General features: G+C 49.5%; 1 protein-coding gene across 1 annotated transcript in view; it reads left to right on the top strand.

Annotated features, from left to right (window-relative positions):
• The window catches only part of LOC133353638 (protein sidekick-2-like), a 473,964-nt gene that overhangs the window by 226,446 nt on the left and 223,117 nt on the right, over positions 1–24,401 (top strand). The window contains 2 exon segments of the mRNA XM_061570031.1: positions 14,253–14,359; positions 19,001–19,151. Of these exon segments, the coding sequence (XP_061426015.1) occupies positions 14,253–14,359; positions 19,001–19,151 (258 nt within the window).

Raw genomic sequence — 24,401 nt, forward strand, 5'->3', positions numbered from 1 at the left:
ATGAAATGAAAGTAATTGATGTTTTCGAATTGTTTGCTCGCAAGATAATAGCATCTCTTTTTTTCCACTCTCTCTTGAGTAAAGCTGCACATAATCCCTATAAAGCGGCAATGAGTTACTTTAACCACTCGTGCTGCCGTGTGTGCGTACACATATAATGGTGGGCTGTAGAAACGAAGTTTCAAAGAATAATTATAATTTTTTTACCAAAAGGCTTCTATAATTTATATATATATAATAAAGTCTTTAGGAATGACGCACAGAAAGAGCACGTTTAAGTTGTCAGAGCTGGTCGGCGTGGTAAATGGGCCCGTGATGAAGGATGTGGGGTGATTACTGTCTCGCTGCACGCATGGGGAACGGTGGCGCAGTGGTTAGCGCGCTGCGCTAAGAACCCGGCGACCCAAGTTCGATTCCCGTTCACCGCCACCAACACCCAGTGATGAGTATCTGAACCGGTCCTGGACCTCCCCTAGGTCGACTCAACCTCATATGAGTACCTGGTGCGCGTGCCGTGTCGGCCGTCATGGGTGCTCGCTAACAGCCCTTGCCCCATCAGTCTGCTGAGGCTATGCGGGGGATCTTTCTTTTGCTGCACGCATCTCGTGACCACCCCTCCACCACCCTTAAGGGCACGCGAATGCATCCATGCACTTTCTCATCCCCAGTGAGTAAATGCGCGCGGACGGATTTGTTTAATCGGAATTTAAACAGGCGCTCAAAGAGGACGATTGTGTTTCCTTTGAAAAGCGCTATTGTTTGCTAGAAGAGATTTAATTTTCGCCCGTTGTTGTAATTGTCATTCATTTTGTAGAATTGCTGTAATCTATTTGTTTTCGTATTGGGGGCTGTTTTTGTTTCGTTTCGTCTTTCAATATTAGCTCAATGAATTTAACCAATTTGCGTGGGAGAGATGCACTGGAACACCCCCCCCTCCCCACACTGCCCCCCCCCCTCTCCCATAATAAAACGATAAGGCAGATGGGAGCCCGCGTAATTATTTCAGAGCGCACGGAATCCTATTAGGATGAGCGTAAATGTCACGATTTGCATGCGCTGCTACAGACCCTCGTAGAGGCCGCTCGCTTATTCGTTCGCTGTTCGCTCGCTCGATCTTCCAGGCAGAGCCTTGGGGGTCCGTAGCCGCTCCCAGCGCCGCCAGTGGCAAACGAATCCCCACTTTGGTGGGGGGGGATGGCGGGGGGGGGAGATAGATAAGACACAATAGGTAAAGGTGCAGCCCAGCAATGTAATGCTCACGCCGCCGTAAAATTCAGATGCGAAGGCTTCATGTAGCTTTTGCTGGTCTGCTCTTTCGCTGTCGCCTTGGAAGAGGTGGGATTACCCACACTTTACCCCACCGCGCACGAACTGCCGATTGACTAACTGACACGACAGGAGAGGGAGACAAGACGGCTGGGGAACAAAGAAGACACTGAAATAAATTGGCGGCTCAATAGCTTTAGCGGTTGACTCGCTTTGCTGCTGCCGGGCCAGTTCACGGAGGGTCGTGGCTTCGATTTTTGCGGCTGCACGGTAACTTTTTTTTTTTGGGGGGGGGGGGGCATTTACAAAAACCAGCCGCTGTGAAATGGAAGTTTAATATTCTGGGACAATCAACGTGTCCTGGGTGGCCGAGAGGTTAGAGGTCAGATGGCTGGAGCCGGCACAGCTGAGATCCTGGATTGGAATCTGTGTTGCAGCCAGTGCCCTTCGTTAAATCAGATTCTCAGGTGTGGTGAGTTGATGATGGTCTCAGCTACGTAAACCAATGAATACACACACACAAAAGAACAACACATGACAATAAGAGATGCGTCTTTGCACTTCAGATGAATGAACAAAATAATTATCAGATTGACTGTCGTGAAAGAAAATGATATCCTATCGGAGCTTTAGGGAATTGCGACCGCTGCTGTGTAAAGTAACCACTTGAAGGCTGTTTCAAGGGGAGTCTTTGTACTTACTCTGTAGTGAGCCATTCTGCCGCACACGGAGTAGACTGCTGTGTGAGATTTCGTCGTGGATTCTTCTTCTTGTGCTACGGTGACAAATAAGAAAGGAAAAAAGATCCCGAGGACATAAGTCACAAGAGTGGGGTACTGTGTGCTGGCGTCATGGCATAAATAAAATAATGGAAAATCATCCGCAGATGTTGGCAGGAATATTGCTCTCCTTCCATGCCTTCGCAGGTCTCCACGGGCACACGGCAGGACATTTATCACTGGGCTCTCTGAGTGGTTCCCTGCTCAACCAAGTGTGGAGCATTTCAGATTCACTTTGGGCAGCCTTGAGCCACTTGTGGAAATTCCACATTCCCATGACAGGAGTGAATGTTTCTTATATAGGACGATCGCTGTTGACTTCCTCGCTATATTGCGTCTCATCTGAGTTAAATAAACTGAAATCATGCTATTAAATAGTAATCACATCTTCGAGGTTCCTAGCTGGCTGCTTTGCTGGACACCGACACAAACGCTGTTGTTAGTGGCTGCAGTAGCTCGGTAAGAAGAAATTGAAATAAACGTGGCATTGAAACGGCGGCGGCAGCGGACGAAGAAAAGGAACAAGAAGTTTGGAAGACGTGTTATTGATAGCGACACCGATGATGTGCGAGTAACGGTTAAAAATAGACTGATACGGTTCATTAAGAATCGCTCTAACTTTCAAAGATGTGCCGCTATTAATGTAATTCGTTTTCCAGTATAGTCTTTAAATCCCAGAGAATAGAAAAAAAATATCACCATGCGCATGATGTACAAAAAAAGGCAGATTAGTGTTAGTGCTCTGAGATCAGGAGGATTGTGAGAAGCGCATGGAAATGACAGCTTTCTCGTATTTTTCAGATGATAATAATAATAATATCAATAAGATGGGTAGAGTGGATAATTCTAGATAGCATCGTTTGTAAAAAAAAAAAGTAGTGTGTCTCTTAATACATCTTCGGGTCAGATCCCTGCGCGTTGAGCAGTATGCCAATCTGCGTCGTCCACCCTCATCCTCCCGAGACAGCCAAATAAATAAAGTTGTCACGTGATGAACACACGTGCGATCTATCACTGCTTCAGCAGCACGGGCATGGTTGCAGAGCGACCCGCACACACATTTAACAACTGGATTAGTATTGTCGCAGTTAAAAAAAATCAACTGTCATCGTTGTCAACATCGCGGCGAATAGTAGCACCTCCGGTGGATGCAAGGAGTGACCTGAAATCCGTAAACTTCAAACAAACACGACTAATAAAACTTTAACGGAAAGAGTACCGACTCTTTTGCTACGCACGACACGACGCCGTGGATGTTTCGCGCGCTCGCGACAGGACCACGACCCGACGCATCTAATGTATCTTCCCACAGCAAACAACAATAAAAGAAGAAGAAAAAAAAAACAACAACAACAAAAAACGCACACGCCACTGTGTCAGGAGAGCCATCGGCTCGTCCCTGTGATGGTTAGCGACCCCAGGTCTCGGGCCTGCTGCACCCCAAGCGAGACACTTCCTATTTGGCTGCCAATAAATAAAAGAACAGAATTGTAAATAAATAAAGGCAGGTAAATAAATACCCAGGGATTTTTTTTTTGTTTTACGCGGTCATCATTTAACCCCTCGCGAGCCTGCATGGTCGCATGCGGGCTCTCCCCCGAGGCACGCATAAAAGAACAACGTGCCTTGGAGACGCGGGATTTCAAAAGTTACGCACGTGGCGTTTGACACCTGTTGGAATTAATCAATTGCTTCAATATCCAGCGTCTGTCGTGAACCGGCTGCGGTTTATTTATTTGGTTTCCTTCCCTCCCAGCCGGCAAAAGAGATGGGACTCGGCACATCGTTCCCCTGTCAGCCGGTGCTTACTCCATCACCAGCTCCTCCGGATTGATGGTGACGGAACTATCGCGTGATGCACCCGCTCTCACGTTTTTGATGAATTTTTGGGGGTCATTAGGTCAGAGGTCAGAGTCAGCATGCTCCGACGGAGCCGTCACTTTCGCAATGTCCCGCGCGGCTTAACTCGGCTGATTTTCACCGGGGACTCCTCTCGATATTGATGAGTGATTGTCTGGTGTATAGACATTTGTTATGATAATTGATTACGGAGTTTTTGTAACCTATGTTAAAATTCATAATAAAATTCTGGGTTAGGCCACGTCATGATCTGGCCAATTGTTTTTGTTGCGCTACCCTCCACCACCCGACACAACCAAACTCACATTAAATTATCACGTGAGCTGAAACAATGACAATCTGCTCGTACACGTGATAATTTAAATTGCTTGGGTCTGTCGGGTAGAGGAAGCTTACACAGCACGAATTTGGCCAGATCATTAAGTGGACACACCAAAAGTTATAATGATGGTGGCTAGTGAATAATTATGATAATAATGATGATGGCGAGTGAAGAGCAACTATTAGACATTTAATTGCAGCTGAATTGCAATTGACACAAAAATCCCCCTATAGCCTTTAAAATAAAGTTTGGAAAAGTCTTGTTAGCACGCACCTATGAATTCTGGATTGGTACACGAGGAGTGTGTTGCCAGCACTATGCCCAACTACCTTTGTCTTCTAAGTAGCGATGCTTACACACCGCATCAGATACTCATTTCAAATAAGCGTCACTGGTGTTGGGTATGTGCGGGATATCGAACTCGTTGCAATGGGTTCATAGCGTGGCGTGCTAACCGCTGTACAACCGCTCTCCTATCCATCCACCCACCCGCCCGCTCACCCATTCAGCCACTCAACCACGCCTTGCCGTCGCATTTATATTTGGGGCAGTGCGAAGTTCTGTGCTGCAAGGTTCAGGAAGAGATAGCCTTCTAATGCTCCATTGTGTATTGAATGTCCTCACCAAAAACTCAATTATGAATCCTGCATTACTGAGTGTAATCAGTCTGCGTGCAGGCACTGGGTGGATTATTACATCACAGGATCACGAGAGGTAGCGGGAGATCAGGGAGTCCTTTATCCAGCAGTACATTTACCATGACAGGTGATGATGTCGCTATTCGTGGTGATGATAATGAACTTATAGGCTGGATGAAAGTCAGTCCACTGCTGGATGAAGATATCTCTATGCCTTCTAGATTTGAAGCTTTCGTGACTGCAAGGATTCATATTCTTAGGTTTTTTCCGGTAAAGTCACGTAGGTAAAAAAAATAAAATTAATAAAAGTTAAATAAAATAATATATAAAATTTAATTAATTTATTTTACTTTTATTAATTTTAATTTTTTACCTACGTGACTTTACCGAAAAAACCTAAGAATATATCTCCATGCCATTTCAATCGGTCATTATGGTTGTGTGTTTGATCATACTTCACGACGTTGGTCGGTGCGGATGGGTGAAGTGGAACCTCGGAACAGCACAGATATCTTTCGCCACTGATGTTAACCGTCGCCAGGATTCGAACTTAAGTGGCTGGGTTCATATCACGCTATTGAACCACTGCGGTCCAACTTTAGCCCCTCGTTTAGACTTCCGTGTGTGTGTATATACCTCTGTGAGTACCTGCGTGTTTACCCGTGCGTGCCTGTGTGTATGTGTTAGTGTGTGCCTACGTAATGTTTAACACACTGCCGCTCGAAATCGGGTGAGTTCAAATCCCTCTCTCGACCAACATCGGTGGCGAATATCTGAACAAATCTTGGGTCTGCCCTTGATCGACTAAGCCTTAAATGAGTACCTGGTGCGGTGTGTAAGACATCATCACTGGGGAGAAGAAAGAGCGGCCAGACGGACGTGGTTCTGACCTCACCACCAACCTTCGTGTACCATGCCCGGTTTTAATGATTGCTCGCTCACAGAAATTACCCCACCAGTCAGTGAAGACGATACAGAGGATATTTGTCTATGACTTTGTGTGTATGCGAATTTGACATAAATTCGGTGTGTAAACATTAATACAGGGGAGACAATTACGGCCGGGCGTGCTGTTGGTTACCCACCGCATCATATGTGCTTACTAACAGCACTTACCCCAAAAGTCTGTTGTGGGCTATACGGGCGACCTTTGTATTTGTTATGTCGTATAAATACAGTGGCAAGCAATAAACTCCGAGATGACTCGGCGACGACAGGGGGATTATTTATAATGCGTGTGATAGGAGATCACGTAATCTTATTTGGGGGATTGTGCAAGTGAAGGTTTCGCGTGGAGTACCGTTGGGATGCATCTCATTATCTCAGCCTGCGCACCCCCCAACCGAGCGCGCACGATCCACCCCCCGGTCTCCATCGTTCCTCACCACTCACCGTCACCATCGCTGGCTCGCCGTATCATAGCACACGTTTAAATCTTTAATCTAAACTAAAACTGTGATTTTTTTTTATTTTACCGGGTAAGGCCCAATCAGCTATATATATATATTTTTCACAAGCGACCTGACCACAACCCATAGCTCACCGAAGTGGCGTATCACGTGGGTATATATAGAGAGCGGTCAAATTCTCGCATGGTTCTAAATGTGGAGCGGAAAACCGCAGGTCCCGGCAAAATGTCCACGCGACCACGGGGAGGACACGCAAACTCCAAACATGCAGGCGCCAGGGTCTGAGTCGAACCCACGCCCTCCTGTATACCGATATAGGTAGTTAACATCTCATAGCCACCGTAGCGCTTTGTTGTTGTGTGTGCCTTGTGCGGTGGGATACAGAGAACAGATCAAATTGGCAGCCAGGTGCTCCTGGTCTGGTGATTTTTAATGTCGAGTGACGGATCACGGGAAGGGGCTCCGGCAAGTTCATTTCCAGTTCACGCGCTCACTCCAAGCGGCAGACAGACCCCTCTTGACCCCGGCTGCGTATTCTCTCGTAAGTTGATTTCGATAAAAGTCCGACCAGCGCCCGCGGTGCTGGTGGCGGAGGCCGTGGCTGCCGCGGTGGCTTGCCGACGAGCGTGGCGGCCGGGGGAAACGATTCGACAACCGACGTCACGCCTGGCCGTCTTTGTCTTCCCAAGTGCTGGTGTTTTGCTCACCGCGCCGTGTGCTCGGGTGAGGCTTGCGGAACCGAGCTTGCGGAAGCCCGGCATTGGTTCAGATTTCACTCGTCGCTGATGTTCGCCATGGCCCTGTGACTGGTCACGTAACGGAAGGGCGAGAACCACTGCAGATAGGATTGTACGTTAGCATGTTGAACATCTTTCGCACCTCCGTGGTACAAAAAACCGGGACACACCACCCGAAGAATGATACTGTATATCACATCGCAGCAAGACGGGAGAACTACACGTGAATTCATTAATTGTCTCGAGTTTTTACTATTATAATTAATTCCGCAAAGGACACAAATGTGAAATGTTAATATCCCGGGAAAACTTCAAGATTTCCCAGGAGAGCAGCTACCTCGACAAGAAGGACGACGCTGGGGAAACCTGGGACAGGTGGCAACCCTCATGCAGAACTCCCCACATCCCTCGCTCCAGTAACGACCGAACGTCTTCATTAGAGGGGCTTCTGTTAGTCACTGCCTCCTCCCCGTGCAATTACCCCACACCTGGCGTATAACATGGGAACACTTTAAACCGCTGCCTGGGGTCTCGGTAAATCAAGTTCCAGTGGCGGAGTTGAGCGAGGAACCGGGGTCTGCCGGAGGTTTTGTGTCAAGTGTCATGCGAACAAATTCGTCATGTTGCACGTCCTATGCTCGCTCCTCGTATTTAGTCCTTCGTCTGATAGCAGGGCTCAATCTCCCTCCATTCCATCTGATCTTGAGCTTTCTTCTGCTTGCTTTTATTTTGCGTGTCATCATCTCACCTTCCTTCGATTCACGCAGAATTTGTACTTTTTCTCTACCTCGACATCCTTGAGCCCTTCTCGAACCTCCTTCGTCGCACTTTCACCTCCGATGGTAACGCCACTCATGATGATCACAATAAAGAATTTGTTTGCATGCTTCATGCATATTGCATCTCGAAACGCTAAACATCACGAAACACTTCAACATCAACGATGGCGTGAGACACACCGCGGAGAGAATGTGCTTTGTCAACATCACTTGCCTGTTCTGGATCATTCCAAATTTAGACAGATTAGCTGACGTTTCTCTAGAACTTTCCTATGAGCATTCTCTCCATCCATTTCACATCAAAATCCACGTCTCAAGGCTCTCCAATCTCCTCGTGTCTCCCTTTCTGAGCGCCCAGATGTCTCCAATGTGCATCACGACACTCCACACTGGTGTGAACACGAGTCTCGTCTTCAGCACTCTTGCTCATTCACGCTGTCAGCAGCATTCTTCACATGCGAATGCCCTACGGGCTTAACAAAGAGAAACCAGGCACTTGAATGACGACTTGATAAAGTCCAGCAGACTTCTCATATTTTCAGTTAATCTAAATGGTTGCTGTCCACATTTTTAGACAGTCTGCCTGACTTTTGTATCACCACTAAACAGAACTGACACATCTCAAATGATTGCTTGGAACTTTTTTCGTGTGTGCCTTCATACAAATATTTATTTATTTTTAGACTTTTTAGACTTCACGTGTTCTATTGGGATGCCGCTGCCGCGTTGGAATGGGCAGCACACTGCACTTGCAATCCAGATGCACGGCGATTCATTCAGATCTCCTGGCGTGACAGTCGAAACAATGGTGCGATCGTTTTAAAATCACCCACGTCCTTTCACCTCTGTCCCACCAAAGCAGGAGACATGGGTACACCACGGGGTACGGTTCGGTGGGGTAAAGTATGGGTACTCCCAAATCATTACAAAACGTCTGGACAGAGTGGGAAAGACCAGGCCAATGAACCCTCCAGAGAGGCTTTCGCTTGAGCTACCCCCTCTAGCAGAGGCCCTTCCGCCAACGGTGGCGTGGCCAGGTTATTGCAGGATTCCACCTTTACCTTTCTGTGTGTGTCTTATTGTTCCTGCTGTTATTTCGTTTTTGTTCGCTCGGCGTTCCCCTTTGCTGGCGACTCTGATCGATGCGTTTAGAGACCGATTGCAGGCAGAGTCTAATACCACGTCGACGGCAATTCCCCGTTTAGTTAGCGATCTTAATTAAAGCTACTGATAAGGGTTTAAATTAATCAATCTGGCGAAGCCTAATTCAATTATTTGTATGGGAGCAGTTAATTATTGGAAAATAAATTGCACGCGGAATTTTCGTCTCTGGTTACAGGAGACTTAATAACTTGCGGTAAAACAAATGCCAAGGTGGATGTTAGGGGGGGGGGCGGTGGGAGGACGGCGGGGGGGGGGATGTTGTTTAATCCTCAACGGGCGCCAGCCCCTCAACAGTAACAGGTCTTAACGGTGCTTCGTTTTTTTGTATTTGCCAGCATCGCTCATGAAAGCCCCCTGCGTGCTTAGTCCGGGCAACCAATTGTATGCACGGGGGCATTACATATTCATTATAACTCGTTTCCCTAACTTTGAGAACAAATGAACCGTTTTGTATGAAAATAATGGTTTCTGTTATGTTATAAAAAAAAACGAATTTAGTTTGGATGCAATAGAACATCCTTCCATTTACGTTGTTTTAATGTTTTCCAATACGTTCCGTTTTCTTTGCTGGTGAAATTACTAATTTCCGCACCTTATGGCAAAGGATTAGAGTTATTATTTTTTTTCAGTCCACTGGGGTTTTTTTCCCTCTAATTCAGACCAGATGTGACTGTCACTGAAGGTGATTTAAGTGGGTGCAGCGGAGATCCAATCAGAGCGAGATCCAGCAGCGAGGGAGGGGGAGGATTGTGGAGAGGAAGGGAGGGAGGTGCAGCCATCGCTGCAAGTCTATATGATCATACGGTCCCATTATTGATTCACTTTTCACTCAATTCTCTTCCCCCCACGGTGCCTGCCTTGTCCGACAACCACTTCCTTTCCTTTCTCCCTTTCTTTTCCTTCTTCCTCTATTGTCTCCTATTCTGCACCCCCCCCCCCCTTCATTGTTTAGCGCGCTATCTCTCTCTCTCTCTCTGTTTCATAGATGACAGCCAGGGAATACAGCAGGATGTGCATTAACCCTCGTGTCTCCCTGTACGTTGCGTGTTACTGAAAAGCTTTAATCAATTATTTTAAGAATAAAAACGTGCGGTCTGACAGGGAGGGAGAGTGAGGGATGTGGAACAACACTAAGAGATGCTGGTAGGAAACGTGTACAATTCCAAACTCATTAATGATGACCAAAAAAAAACATGTTTAGGTGGAGCGTAAATTGGTACGTCACATCGCATCTCAAACATTCGGAGTGGTCCCCAATGGCAGCTGTCTCTGCGATTGGGTAGTAGTCTGGCAGTAAGGGCGGGGGGTCAATGATCACTATATGTTCAATACTATTTGAGTGATTTTCGGGGACCGTATCAAATTTGTAAAAATGTGGACCATGACGCCAGACCACAAAAGGACTACTCTTTACAAAGTACGTCACGGGGATCTGTACCTTCCACCACGAAGCAGACGGGCGCGTAGATTATAGTGGTCAATAAACCCGCAGTATTAAATAATAACCAGGGCGGTCTGTCGGGGTCGAACAGCTCGGCCTCGTCACCGCCCCTAAACCGACGAAGCCCAACAGATGTGTCGAGGAAGGGTTCGGTTTGTCCTGTCTATAGACTCGCCATCCACGGGATCAGGGCTTCGAACATGAGATGGGCACCATCACCTCAATGCACTGTTCGAGAAAAAAAATCACTTTTTTTTACGTTGAGCATTAATTGACCAAGGGCGGTGTACTTGTTTCGAACCGCGAGCATCTGCAACCAAGCGGCGAAACCGCTCCTACCGCTCAGCCACATCGGAACGAGGATGCAGAGGAGGATGTGGGCGGTGTTTGACGCGTGGGGTTGGCAGGGGAGGGCACGGGGGGGGGGGGGTGGGAGACTCGGGGAGGGTTGGGGTGTGTGTATGTGTGGGTAGAGAAAACATGTTGGGAATTGCACAGTTCACGTGTCGACGTCGTTCAGCAAGAGCTGCCCCCGAACGCGGACGAGCGAGCGCACCACGTGTGCACCCGGGCGTTTCGCGAGTCGGACTGACGCGCTCAACTCTTGGCGCTCATATTCTTAGTTTTTTTCGGTAAAGTCACGTAGGTAAAAGCTATCGTGCTGTGACGGTTCCACCTGAAGACGGAAGCTTGTGTTGCCTCCGAAACGTCGTGATTTTATTTTCTTTTTTATTTTACTTTTATTAATTTACTTTTTTTTTACCTACGTGACTTTACAGAAAAAACCTAAGAATATGAATCCTTGCAGTCACGAAAGCTTCAAATCTTGGCGCTCAGTTTGTTTTTCTTCCCTCAGTGGCACGAGGCGAGGGGCCCTTGCCACAGCGCTCATTGTTCTTTCATGCCCTTGTGTTAAATTAATGGGCGTCTTTAAAAGAACCTGACAACTTTTATCACCCCAGCGCATCGTGCGTCCACCACTCCCAAACCTCCTCCGCCCCCCGTACACACTCCACCAAAGTGCTGCTGTGGGGTCGCCCCCGTTTCTCTTGCGCGCCAACACCGCCCCCTCCTCCCTCGCCGGGGCCGCTACAGCACGGCGCATTGGGTCGCTCTGGCGCGCCAGGCCGTTCGCACGGACCAGGTGGTGGGAGTGGTCCCATGGGTCAGACGCTCAAGCCAACGATGCTCAGAGTCTGAGTTGTGAAGCCAGGTTTCGGCCGCCCCGAGCGAGGTGATGATGGTCTCAGCTCGACTGGACACACAAATATATAAGACGGGGTGGAGGCTTTAAATGTTTACACTTTAGTCCGTCTCCTAATCATTCTCGCTCATTCTGGGCTGCTGCTTTCTTGTGTTCCGTACATTGCAGATGGGGGGCATTGCGCCTGCGTGCGTGTGTGCCGGTAATTCAGTGCGGATTCATATTCCTTTTACTGCCTGCTGTGTTGTTCTTGTTGTAATTATGAAACTATTATTGACAATAATCTACACCTCCAGTTTCCTGGCGAGCCGTTGGCTGGGCTCCTTCCCCTCTCCCAAAACTGACTTGTTCATGGCCGCTGGCCATTGCCACCAAAACTAGCTGGGTAACTGGCTATAGGGGGATATATGATAAACATCGGATTGAATTGAAACGGCGGACGAATTCCGGGAGATGGTTAACAGACAGCGACACCGACAATGTGGGAGTAAGGAATACCTACGACTGCTAAGGCTCATTTATAATTGCTCTAGATTTCAATTTGTGCTCCTTTCGACATAATCCCTTGCCCAGAATAGTCTGCACATCCTAAATAATATAAAGTAAAATTAAAACGTTCACAATACACGACGTACTATTTTGACATTGTATTACTTTTAAAAAGCAGATTGCTTTCAGTGCTCCCAGTTTAGGGTTGTGAGCAGAGTGTGAAAATGACAGCTGTCTGTTAAATATCCCATTGCTGGGCACGTAAATGATAATAGGACGAGAGGGCAGCCCATCCTATTAGATGACATTTCACACCCGCCTGACCCTCTTCAGACATTCGCCACTCAACTGACGTCTCGCGAGCCATCAACTCACCTGACCCCCCCCCCCCCCATTCACCAATTGATGCAAGACAGTGGGAGTGGGAAGCCATAAAGATCAAACGCCCCCCCCACCTCCTTGCAAACAAACCCATCTCCAGAGGCACACGGCCATCCGTTGAGAGATTTCGAAACGACCCCCACATCACGTGCCGGGCTGTTGTAATTCGTAGAGCTGATAAGCAATACCAAGGACTGATTCGCTGACGGGTTATAATAACAATTAACATTTATGAGGCACATTTCATCCTTAGATCCGAATGCGCCACGTATGGCAAGCACGAAAATAAACAGAACGTGCAAGGTAAACGACCAAAATTAGGGGCTAAAGGCCAGCTTAAAAGAGATGAGTTTTCAAGACAGAAGTAAATACATCTAACCGTTCTGATTGTCTTATTAGCAAAGCTTGGCAGCTGCACTGGCAAAGCTCGATCACCCCTGCAGGGAATGATTGGGCGAATGGTCAACGGGTTTTTTCTTGCTATTTCGTCATTGCAACCTCATGAATCAAACATCACACGCTTTAAATGGCTCCTCGTCGATGGGCACTGGTGGAATGGTGTGTAGAGGAGGAGATGCCGGACGTGCGGCAATTATTTAGATACCGGGCGAGATGCTCGCGATAGTGATAGTATTATCAAACTAATGGCAACTTGCAACACGCGGCTCGCTGATCGCTCGCTCGATCTCGAGGGAAGAGGCGAGCGATGAACCGAGCAACCACAGGCAAGTTCGGAAAGGCAGTGAGAGCCGGCGCCAAACTCCACCACCTCCCCTGCTCCTTCACCCCCAAGCTCTGCGGTCCTCTATATATGACGGTGTTAACGGTGCCGCTCAATGAGTGTCCGTATACGGGAGGAATCAGGAGCACCCACGCGAGCTCCCTGCTGAAGAGATTGATGGTGGGACGTTGGAAGAGGAAAACCAATATGCTTTTGAGAGCGGCCGAGGAAATTACTGCCGCCCTCCGAGCTGCCAAGCTCAGCATCGCTGCGCGCAAACCGAGTGTGAAATGTCTACGCATCTGGCCTCCCTGTCCGCGGGTCGGGCAGGTTGCACTCAATAGCGCGTCTCCCTCAATACGAGCCAGCAGTTAGCTCATTTCGCGTCCACCAGAGTACGGTCGCCAGGCGAACGCAGGCAAACCGCGAGTCCGCTTTCATTACGTTTCTCTCTGCTGAGCGTTACTCTCTGCAGACGAAGGCGCCCCGCTTGCACGCGTCCGCGGCATTTCCCGCCCGGTGGCTTAAAAATATCCCACGCAGAGCCGCAGATAGATATTCTGGTGAAATGTTCCAGCCATCCTGGAACTCCCCAAGCCCCCTCCTGCCCCTTACCCCCAAGCCCCCTCCTGCCCCTTACCCCCCCCCCCGTAGCCCCCACCCGGACCTGCCCCCACCGACCTACCACTGTCACGGCGAACGCCCGGGACACCCCCCCCCCCCCGCCGCTGCCGCCCTGGCGACGGCACTGACGCTTTGTGCCACGCAGGGGACAGTTGCCACGAGAAGATGCCCCTTGTCTCGAATGTGGCCAGGGCATTGTGATGGTTGTGAAGAAGCTGTGAGAATGCTCCGTCATTACGGCGCATTGAGAGTTGCCGAGTGATTTAAGAAAGCCGCCCTATTAATGCGAATTCGTATCCGCGTGTGCGTGTGCGCGTGTGTGTGTGCCCACCCCCTCATGTGCCGTGCCGACTTTCACAGGTGCTCGCAAACAGCACTCGCCCCAACAGTCTGTGAAGCCTATCCTCTGTCTTTGTGTGTGTGTGTGCGTGTGCGCAGGTACTTTATCCCTGTTCTACACCGGTCTGATGCCGGGTTCTACCAGTGCGCCGTTCGGAACCGACAGGGAACGCTGATGCAGCGCAGGACGGAGGTGCAGGTAGCATGTAAGTGACGAAGGGCACGCAACGTACTCCCCGCACGTAAAACACCCACCCCCCGACCCCCCTGTTTGGGCATCTTGTTGCTGCAAGTGCTGTGAGTGAGCACCTCTTAAGGTCGGGACAGCGTACCAAGAGGTCACTCCAAAGACAAACGCACACGCACACACGCACATGTCACTGATGTATGTACATACATCCACAGACACAGCAACAATCGCCATTCACCAACAAGTGGTGGTGACGTCACCACGGGACTTGTGCCAGGCTAAGTGCACTTTAAGGCAACGTGAAGTGTCGAACGCCCGCTGGAGGAGATCACGGGACAGACCTAGGTGTCATGGGTTAACTGAGATGACTGGCCGATGCACCGCCTGTGCCCCATATTATGCACAGACACACACATAAGACACCAGCATTATACTGTTACGGCAAGTGTTGTTCGCGAACACCTACGAAGGTTGGCACGGCATACGAGGAGGTGGGTGACCAACCCAAAAAACAGGCATACTTTTGTGTCTCCAGTTCTGATGCTTACCACTGTATCAGGTACTCATTTAAGGCAGAGTTCACCTAGGGGAGGCTCAGGATTCAGTTCAAAATTGTGCCACTGGTATTAATCGTGAGTGGGAATCGGACTCCGTTCGGCTGCCTGGTTCGGAGCGCAGTGCACTAACCGCTGCGCCACCGCTCCCCAAACGCACACAAATGCTGACATGCACATACACACACTGAGGCAATCCTTTTCTCTTAAATCCCTGAACAGAATTCTGAAGCTACAAATCCAACACCTGTGTTTTCGGCGGTCCGTCGTAATGAGCCCACTCCCGGCTCAACTGAGAAAAATGAAAAGACACACAAGAAAGAAAGAAAGAACGCTATGGGTGTTTTTTTTTCAGAGGCGCTGTTTGCTTCCCCTTAAACAAATGTTATGAAGTGACAGTTCCCCCCCTAGTGAGTCATCAATCATAGCTAGAGGTGAGCACGCGGCACGCCTGGCCTCTCTAACACCCGACGCCAATTTCTATAAAAATGTAACAAAAGGTAAAAGTGCGGCTCGCATCGCAACCCTCTTTCTCACTCTCTCACGCTCCAAAGAGTCCATCCGCAGGGTATTTGGTCTACTCTTCCACGCTAATCAGACGCATTGGTGGAGGGTGGGAGCGCTCTCTCTTTACACCACACTGCATGCAAGACCTGCCGATAGACTGACTGAGCTTTGCCCACTTGGACTGCTGGTGGACAAGGATGAGTGGGTTTAATAAAATTGCAACGTCATTTAATTACTTATTTAGCGAGGAAAGCTGCAATTAGTCCAAATACTTTTTTGCTAAAATGGTCTTTCATTGAGACATTTCTCCAACACCATTTGCATTGTACCTTTTTTTGCCTCCCTCTGCATACATGTTAAACTTATTTCGCACCGTACAGAGCCAACCATGCTAATCGGGGGTGCTGTTACCTGTGGGAGGATAGCGGAGAACCCGGAGGAAACCCATGCAGCAACTGGGAAGAGAATATGCAAACTCTACGCAGAAAAGCGCCCGAGTCGTGAATCGAACCCAGGTTCCTTCTTGGTGCGAGGCGCATCGGCAGATTGGATCGAACCAGCGACCTCTGGATTGCGAGTCCCAGCACGCTGTGACCATTAAATGAAACGCGCTAAATGTATCATTCTGCTGGAGCACATTACACGTGACGAGACATGGCTGACGACAACTACGATATTAACTTTTACTTGCATTGGTCAGGAAACCAGTGGCGTAGTCTGGTTGGCATTGGCGCTGGTGCAAGGCATTGGTCGCAAAGGCAGTGGCGTAGGGTGGCTGCATTGGCGCTGGTGCAAGGAACCAAAACGTCCTGGCCAAACTCTCATCCGCTTCGTAGCAAAGCACAAGGGCCGCTCTGGCTGGTCTCGTGGGTCCCCGGTGCAGTTGCACATCCTGCGCACTAAATAGCTACGCACATGCACGCAGGCTCTTTAAGCCAGCACGCGGGGGACAGGCGATTACAGTGACAAGATTAAATTATCCCTCGTGGGAAGTTAGGGTCTGCCAATTTGGAAAGAAAGAAAAATTGTTGTGGACTTTCACCTGCATGAGATATATACACACGCTTGCTGGACCAGCTCTGTCGAAAATTAAAACGTAAATCCAATGCCACGCTACGAGACGTAACATTCGACCATTAAAAAAAAATAAGCCTTCAAGTGCCTTTAGTGCCCTCGTGCCAAATCCCTCTCTCGTAAAAAAAATATAAGGAGGGGGTGACGCGACTACTGGCAAGCCTGCAAATGCGAAGAGAAAGCGAATTCACTTCTAAACGCCATTCATCACGAGCTACTAACATGGCCTAATGGCGTGACATCCAGGGAGCGCGCCTAATAAACGCCCCGCGTAATCGTCTGCCGTGCGGGAGAAAAATAAATATTGAACTATTACTTTTTATGAACAAAATAAAAATGTGCTTGTGTCTCTTGCACCCCCACCCCCCCCCGCCTCCAACCGCTCAGTGTGGCCCTGCTATCGTCTTTGTATAAATGTATCCGCTGCAAGATGTTTAGTGGCTTTCATTAAATTACGAAAATTGCGTGGAGCAATCGCGGCATATTGTAACGACATCGCCAAGCGCAATTAGCGTGCGGTGTAATATTATTTCGTGCACGTTATCTGCGGCGGGGTAACAAATGTGTTTTAGGTTGGGTTAGGAACTGCATTAGCCATTAGTATCACGCGATCCCCTTCGCCGTTCCATCATCCCTCAACGATTAATCAGCAGAGTTTGACTACGAGCGTCATTTATTGTCTCCTTCAATGAGCTATTTGTGTGAGGCTCAAACGTGCAGGCTTTAGAACAACAACAACAACAACAACAACAAAAATGCAGTGTTGTTGATTATTCTTTTTGGAGGACCTTGCAAAAATAACAACTAACCTCAAGGGTCACGCTCGCAGTCCCACCATCGCCACCACCATCACCGTCACCACCACCATCACCACTCTTGATCCCCCACCTGGGTGCCACTCCAATGCCCGCCTCGGTCACGTGCCCTCTTCCTCCTCCACCCTGCACATGCATCGCACCCATCACAACCCCCCCCCCCCCCCCCCGGATTACAGCATTGCATCTGCAATGTCACATTTTATTGAGAACCACCGAGTTGTTTACAAAATCCCCCCACCACTCTGCACGCATGTTTCACTCATCGCGACCTTTTCTTCCTGATCACACCTACAACCCTTTCCTGCCACATTATCTTCAAAAACCTACAACTGCCCTTACCGTATCGTGCCATGGAATTCATAATCATCCTCCGAGGGTGCTAATATTTTAAAATGGCAGAACCTTCGCTTGTCGTTAACAGCAGGACGGCTGATTGGGTAATGAGGCAACGGCTGGGACGCCCACTCGAGTGAGAATCACTTGGTCACTGACACAGACGCAATCACAGTGACACTGACCGTCAGACTCACAAGGCCCATCTCATCACCTGTCTCACAACTGTCCTCATAGCCGCGTTCACAGTCACGGTGACAGACGCCCTAACAGGCACTGTCATAGCGACATCTCTCGCGCTCACGATGACTCTGGGGAGAGCATGGCATTGATGACTTCCAACCTCACAGTCAAGATCCCAGCCATTCTCACAGGTGACCTCGTGGCCACATTCATGGCCATGCTCATAGCAATGCAGCCACATGGCTATCTCATAGGCACACTTACGGCCACCCTTCTGCAGTAGCTACTCTCACAGTCGCCCGCATTGTCACATTAATAGCCGGGCCGACAGCTGCTCGGGCGGACGCTCCAATAGACGTGCTCATCGTTGTGGTCACGCGGCGGCCACACTTGGCGGCTGCCCTCATTAGCCACTCATGTTGTCAATATCATCACCAAACTGATCATTACACTCACAGCCGCCCTCATAGGAATGCGCATAAGGGGCCGTCCATAAATGACGAGCCTCACTTGGGGGGAGGGTCAGACAGTTGTTACGATGTGTGACGAGGGGGGAGGGGGGGTTGAGAAATGTGACGTCACATCAAAATGCGCAACTATAAATAAATATAGACGACACACGTTCTGCTTAATTGAATAGACTTTTTAATAAATGTTTTCTCCTACAACATCAGAGTGCAGCGCCACATTAAATACGCTCTACAATGATAATAGTTTAAAGCGATTTGAAGCATGTTTTATTTTCAAAATGGAAATATGGTTTGGGGGGGGGGGCGTAAAGAGCTTTGTGACGTCATATTTGAGGGGGGGGGTTTGACTTTTTGTGACGCCGTGTGACGAGGGGGGGGGGTCAAAAATCCTCCAAAATCGCGTGACGTAATTTATGGACGGCCCCTAAGTACCCTGGTCGTCATAGTTGCAGGCACACTCATAGCCGTACTACTAACCATGCAGGAGCGCACCTGTGAACAATTGAATGCACGTGTGTGCTTGTGTATTTGACAACTTACTAACAGTCTGGCGTGGTGCTGGCCACACCCCTCCCTCGTCCCTGCTAACAGCACTTGCCCAAACACTCTGTTAAAGTCTAGACGGGGGGCTGGTGGGGGTGGGAAAGATCTTTATCATTGTCTCTGTGCGTCTCTGCGTTGTGTGTTGTTGCTGTTGTTTTTGCTGTTGCGCGTGCAGACCTGGGAGACTTTTCCGAGTCGGCGGAGAGGCGACTGAGCGTTCCGCGAGGGGGGGCGGTCGTCATCGAGGCTCCGCGCGTCGGCTGCTTCCCCACGCCCCAAGTCACGTGGCTGCGGGAGGGTCGCAAGGTGTCGCCCAGCCCCCGAGTGTGAGTCCCCGCTGCGAACACGATGTTAAATAATAATAACAATAATACTCATCATCATCATGTACGTGTGTGTGTACGTGGGGAGCGGTAGTGTAGCGGTTAGCGCGCAACGCTATGAACCGAGCGAACCGGGTTTGATTCCCGCTCACGGCCAACACCGGTGACGATTATTTGAATCGGTCCTGGGCATCCCCTAGGTCGACTCAGCCTCAAATGAGTACCTGGTGCGATTTGTAAGCATCGCCACTAGGGAGACAAAGGCGGTCGGGTGTGGTGCTGCTCACCCACCCTCTCGTGTATCGTTCCGGCCTTCATAGGTGCTCGCTAACAGTACTTGCCCCTACAATATGTTAAGGCTATATGCGGAATCTTTGTCTTTGTATTTGTTTAACTTCCTTCACACCGTACCTAGCCAACCGTGCTCATCGGAGGTGTGGGGCAAGGACAACAAGTTAAACACACAAAAAACAGTTACACGTAAATTAGTTTTCAATTTAGATTTAAAAGTGCATAGCTCCAGTGGTTTCCGATTACGGGGAAGAAGAGCGTTCCAGACGGCCGAGGAAGTGCAATTGAAAGCACGCGATGCGGTGACCGTCTTTGTTCGATGGGCAACCAAAAGCAAGACTGCAGTTCGCGTGATGGTTCCATGCTTCTTGACGAGATCAGCAAGGCTACACCACAACGGGGAAGGGCAGTAGGATGAAGGATGCAATGCGTGGCAAAAGATACATTAATGTGGAAAAGGAGAGAGAACAGCAAGTATGGGAAATAAGGCAAAGGGGATGGGAAAGGAACGCAAAATGGGACGCGAGACAGAAATCCCCAAGGCGGACAAAGAGGGCATGGCTCAAGAAGAGAAGTTGATGATGATGAGACGAGAGGGAAGAGAGAGACGGAAGGAGCGAGCAAGAGTGAACTGCACGGAGTAACGGCGTCTGTCAGGGGGCGGTGGGGAGAGGGAAGGGATGCGTGGCCACACCCAAGTCACGTGATGTACGGGAGGCTTGAGCTGATATTAGATGCCGAAAAAACCCAAGAATAGGAATCCTTGCAGTCACGAAAGCTTCAAATCTAGAACTGATATTAGATGTATATATAGATGCAAGCAATCACATCAGCCGGCTCCGTGTTGGCCTCCCGAAAAAAATGTTTGCATCCGCATCAGGCACACATCTAGTATTTTCTTGGTTCTTTCGGTAAAGTCACGTAGAAGGGAAGCAATAAAATAATAAAAATAAAACATAATAAAATTATTCTCACGACGTTTCTGTCGACCTGGTTTTCACCTGAGGACGGCTACTTGCGTTGTGGCCGAAACGTCGTGAGAATAATTGTATTATGTTTTATTTTTATTATTTTACTGCTTCCCTTCTACGTGACTTTACCGAAAGAACTAAGAAGATGAATCCCTGCAGTCACGAAAGCTTTAAATCGAAGATCAAGTATGCCAGTCACTGTGACTATTGGTCACGTGTCACCTAAACCCTTTGACATAATGCTCATGTACGGCCACGGTGCCAATCCGCTACTTTTGGGACATCTTACCCACTTCATGCCGGTCATGGGACTTATTTGAACATAGTTCACTACGCTGGTCAGTGCGGGTTATTGAAGGGGATGGGGGGGGGGGGAAACCGGACGAGTTCCCATTCGGGCCATGGGCGAGACTCTTACACTTAGACTCCTGTAGATGCACGTCACAGTTCGCTAAACCACTTTGCCAACGCCATTCCACGGACACGTGAAGTAATAACACGGAGAAAATCCACATCAAAACAATCTATTTTCACGGCCCGTCGCATGCATTATAAGAAGCGATTTTAATTATTAAATGCCTAAGAAAAATGATCGATGGAGAGCAGTTTGAAAGAAACAAAATCTGCAGGAGACTCGATTCCGTTTTCTGGATCATTGCCGAGAAATTATTTAAAGGGCTACCACTGTATCTTGACGAGTGAAGTTTTAACCTACATTTGGTGTTTGTGTGTGTGTGTGCACTTGTGGGGAGTGGTGCCATAGCGGTTAGTGCACCGCGTTACGAACCCGGCGACCGGGTTTCAATTGCGCTCACGACCAATATCAGTAACGAATATTTGGACCTTCCCTAGGTCGACTCAGCCTGACATGAGTAACCTGGATCCAAGGTGGCCGGTCACTCTTCCTTCCAGCCTTCGTAGGTGCTCGCAAAAACAGGGACTAGTCCCACCGGTCTGTTCACGGATGTGCGTTACCGTGGGCGTGGGTCCTCCCTCCCTCCCGCTAGCGACGCTCACTCATTCCTCGTTCGTTCCCTCTGCACGGTCACGGAAACACCCGCGGTCCAGACCGCTCTCTCGGTTCCGTGCCGGGGTGGGGGCTCGCCCCCCTTGCACGTGACGGGGGTCGCAGCGCCGAGCTGGAGACCACAGAGCGTCACCGGCACGACCACCACCGCCCCCTCCCCCCCTCCCAAAAGAGTACGGCACTAGCAATTGCCGCCGAGACACAAAAAAAACATAATTTTCTCTTCCAATTACTGTCCGCCAAACACCATCATGGGTCACGTGAGGTTAAATAAACCCCTCCACCCCCTTCCTGCTTGCAGAGAGACACCCCACCACCACCAAACATGACAAATAGGCACATGCTGCACTATTGACCATTAAGCCCTCAATTAAAAAAAAACAAGTGTCTCGAAAAAAATGAACCCGACTTGGCCTTTTCGGAAATTCCTAACAATCGCAGGGAGAATTTTTTGCATTTTTTAACCTTTGGTGGCGGCGGTGGCGGTGGCGGTGGTGGCGGTGGGGGCCGCGCGAGCGCTGCTCAGAGGCGTCCGTGTACCGGCTGCGGCGGTGCGTAGCTCGCCTTTGTTCGTGCCGAGCCTGAAAGCGTTGCTCGGAGGGCTCGGAGAGATCTGCGTTGAATGGGGCGGATGCCTCCCATGGTTCGAGCGAGCTAATGCATGAATGCCGGTGGCTCGGAGGTGAAAGCGCTAAGCCGGCACTGCCGAGCCACTGGGTTCCAAACCGGGTTCCTAAGCACGGTGGGTTGATGATGGACCCAGCACGGTCGTGGTGAACCACGTGGAGAAGACATCTCGCCAAATACTCTGTTTAGTTTGTTATCCTGCCCCCTACCCTCCCACCGCAACTTCGATTTGCATGGTTGGCTGCGTACGATGCGAACGAAGTTCAGCATACATACGTACAAACGTGGTTGTGCAATTAATTTGGAAAGATGTCTGCTCTGGGAATTTCAACTATCGGTGTTTGCGGTCAAGCGGCAGGGCGGGTGGCAACGTGTTGTCCCGTCGTCTGTGGGCCAGAGGTCGCTTGCAGGAATCACAGAGGGCTCGCTCCGTGATTATCAGCTTCTGTCGGCCGTTCTCCAACACGAAGGGCCGATGCACTGCTTGTTGCGAGAGATCCGAACGGTGTCTTCGTCTTGTGGTATGGCGCCGAGAGCCTCAATTGGAATCAAATTGCGAACAAAAATGACCCCTAATGAAGTGAACGGAACATCAAGCGTTGTGCTGTTTGTCGACGCGGCCAATATTCCCTGGGCTAGGAACCGCATCACGCTCTTGATCATTTAAATGAAAACCTCATTTGACTCGCAGTCAATTACAGCTGCGGAAAAATATAGCGAAATGGGAAATATTATTCTCAATTACATGCTGAAAATGGAATTTATAAGTAAAATAATATATACATATTTTAGATATCTCTCGTTATAACATGTTTGCGTTAGCGGGCTGTATTCACTCCAAATGTAAGCTCAACCCGAGTCGTGCTGCTGTTTGGTGGCAGCTTCCGCTCACATTGTGGCAGGGCCTCTGAATAAATCGCCACCGCTTGGCCTCTCTCATGCCTCTGAATGAGGCTGGGGTGCGAGTGCGTCGACCTGCCATCAAGCACGCACGTAACTTTTGCCCGATGTCGTCGGGAATCATCCGTAGCGAGCGATTCGCGACTGATCGCATTGCGCGGGGCGCGCCCACCTAAATCCTCGGGTGAATCTCCACCAGAAGAAAGAGAGCGAGCGGGCCGGCGAAGGAGGGCGGCCAGTCAGCAGTTTTACTTCCACAATTCCACACTGCGCAAGGAAACGGCTACCCCTCGGCGCTGGACTTGCGATCCAGAGGGCGCCGGTTAGATTCCATGTCCCGACGCGGCAGTTAGGACACCTCGGTTGCGAGATGTTAGCTACCTCGCCGGGTATACAGGACGCCGTGGGTTCGATCCCGACCCTGACGCCTGCTGTATATTTGGAGTGTGCATGTTCTCCCTGTGGTCGCGTGTATTTTTCTCCGAGTCCTCCGGTTTATCGCTGCACATTTAGAAGCGCGTCGTTTAGAGTATTTGGCTGCGAAACATTTCCACGGGATAAGTCACTTTGTTGAGCTGCCATTTGTGGCCAGGTGACTTCTGAAAAAGAGTTATACAGCTCAGTGGGCCTTACATGGTGAAATTAAAATAGTTTAGCTTAAATAATGTAGTCGTTAAAACGACAGTGCACGTTTCGTAGAATCCCCCAAACCCTACCTCTGTGCAACCGGTAGTATAAATGGGTTCACCAGAGTTAGTCAATTGGGTAGGTCGTATGTGTCTCTGGGTAAAATGAGGGTCCTCCCACCTCTTGCAAGACTGGCCAGCTTGGACGAAAAGGTCGCACAAACCCTCTAGATGGGGGGGGTGTGACTTGAGCTCTCTCTCTCTCTCGTGTCAGGGGTTTAAAGTGCATCTTACTTTCCAGAGCGTCTCACAGTAGAGAGTGGTGGTTAGCGCACTGCGCTATGAACCCAGCCACTCGAGTTCGATTCGCGCTCACGGCCACCAACAGTGACGATTATCTGAATTGATCCTGGGCCTCCCCAAAGTCGACTCAGCCTCAAATGACTACCTGGTGGGGTGGGTAAAAAACATCGCCACGAGGGAGACAAAGGTGGTCGGGCGTGATCCTCGCCAGTCACCCCCTCGTGTGCCGTGCCGGCCTTCATAGGTGCTCGCTAACAGCACTTGCCCCAACAGTCTTTTAAGGCTATACAGGGGATCTTTGTATTTGCCTTTGTCTTATAGACACAGAATATCCTTTCATAGTTGATCTAACTTTACTGGAGGCATATTTCAGCCGCTTGAGACTCCGACAAAATCCTTCCAAACCCCACCATAAGCGCTCTCCACCTGAACAGTCACGCAGCAGATGCCACCCTTCTGTGGCAGCCCAGTGCGCTATGACCCCACTACAGATAATCTCGGGGTTATC

This window comes from Lethenteron reissneri, chromosome 44 (assembly GCF_015708825.2).
Source record: "Lethenteron reissneri isolate LAM-NWPU_2019-01 chromosome 44, ASM1570882v1, whole genome shotgun sequence".
Taxonomy (NCBI): domain Eukaryota; kingdom Metazoa; phylum Chordata; class Hyperoartia; order Petromyzontiformes; family Petromyzontidae; genus Lethenteron; species Lethenteron reissneri.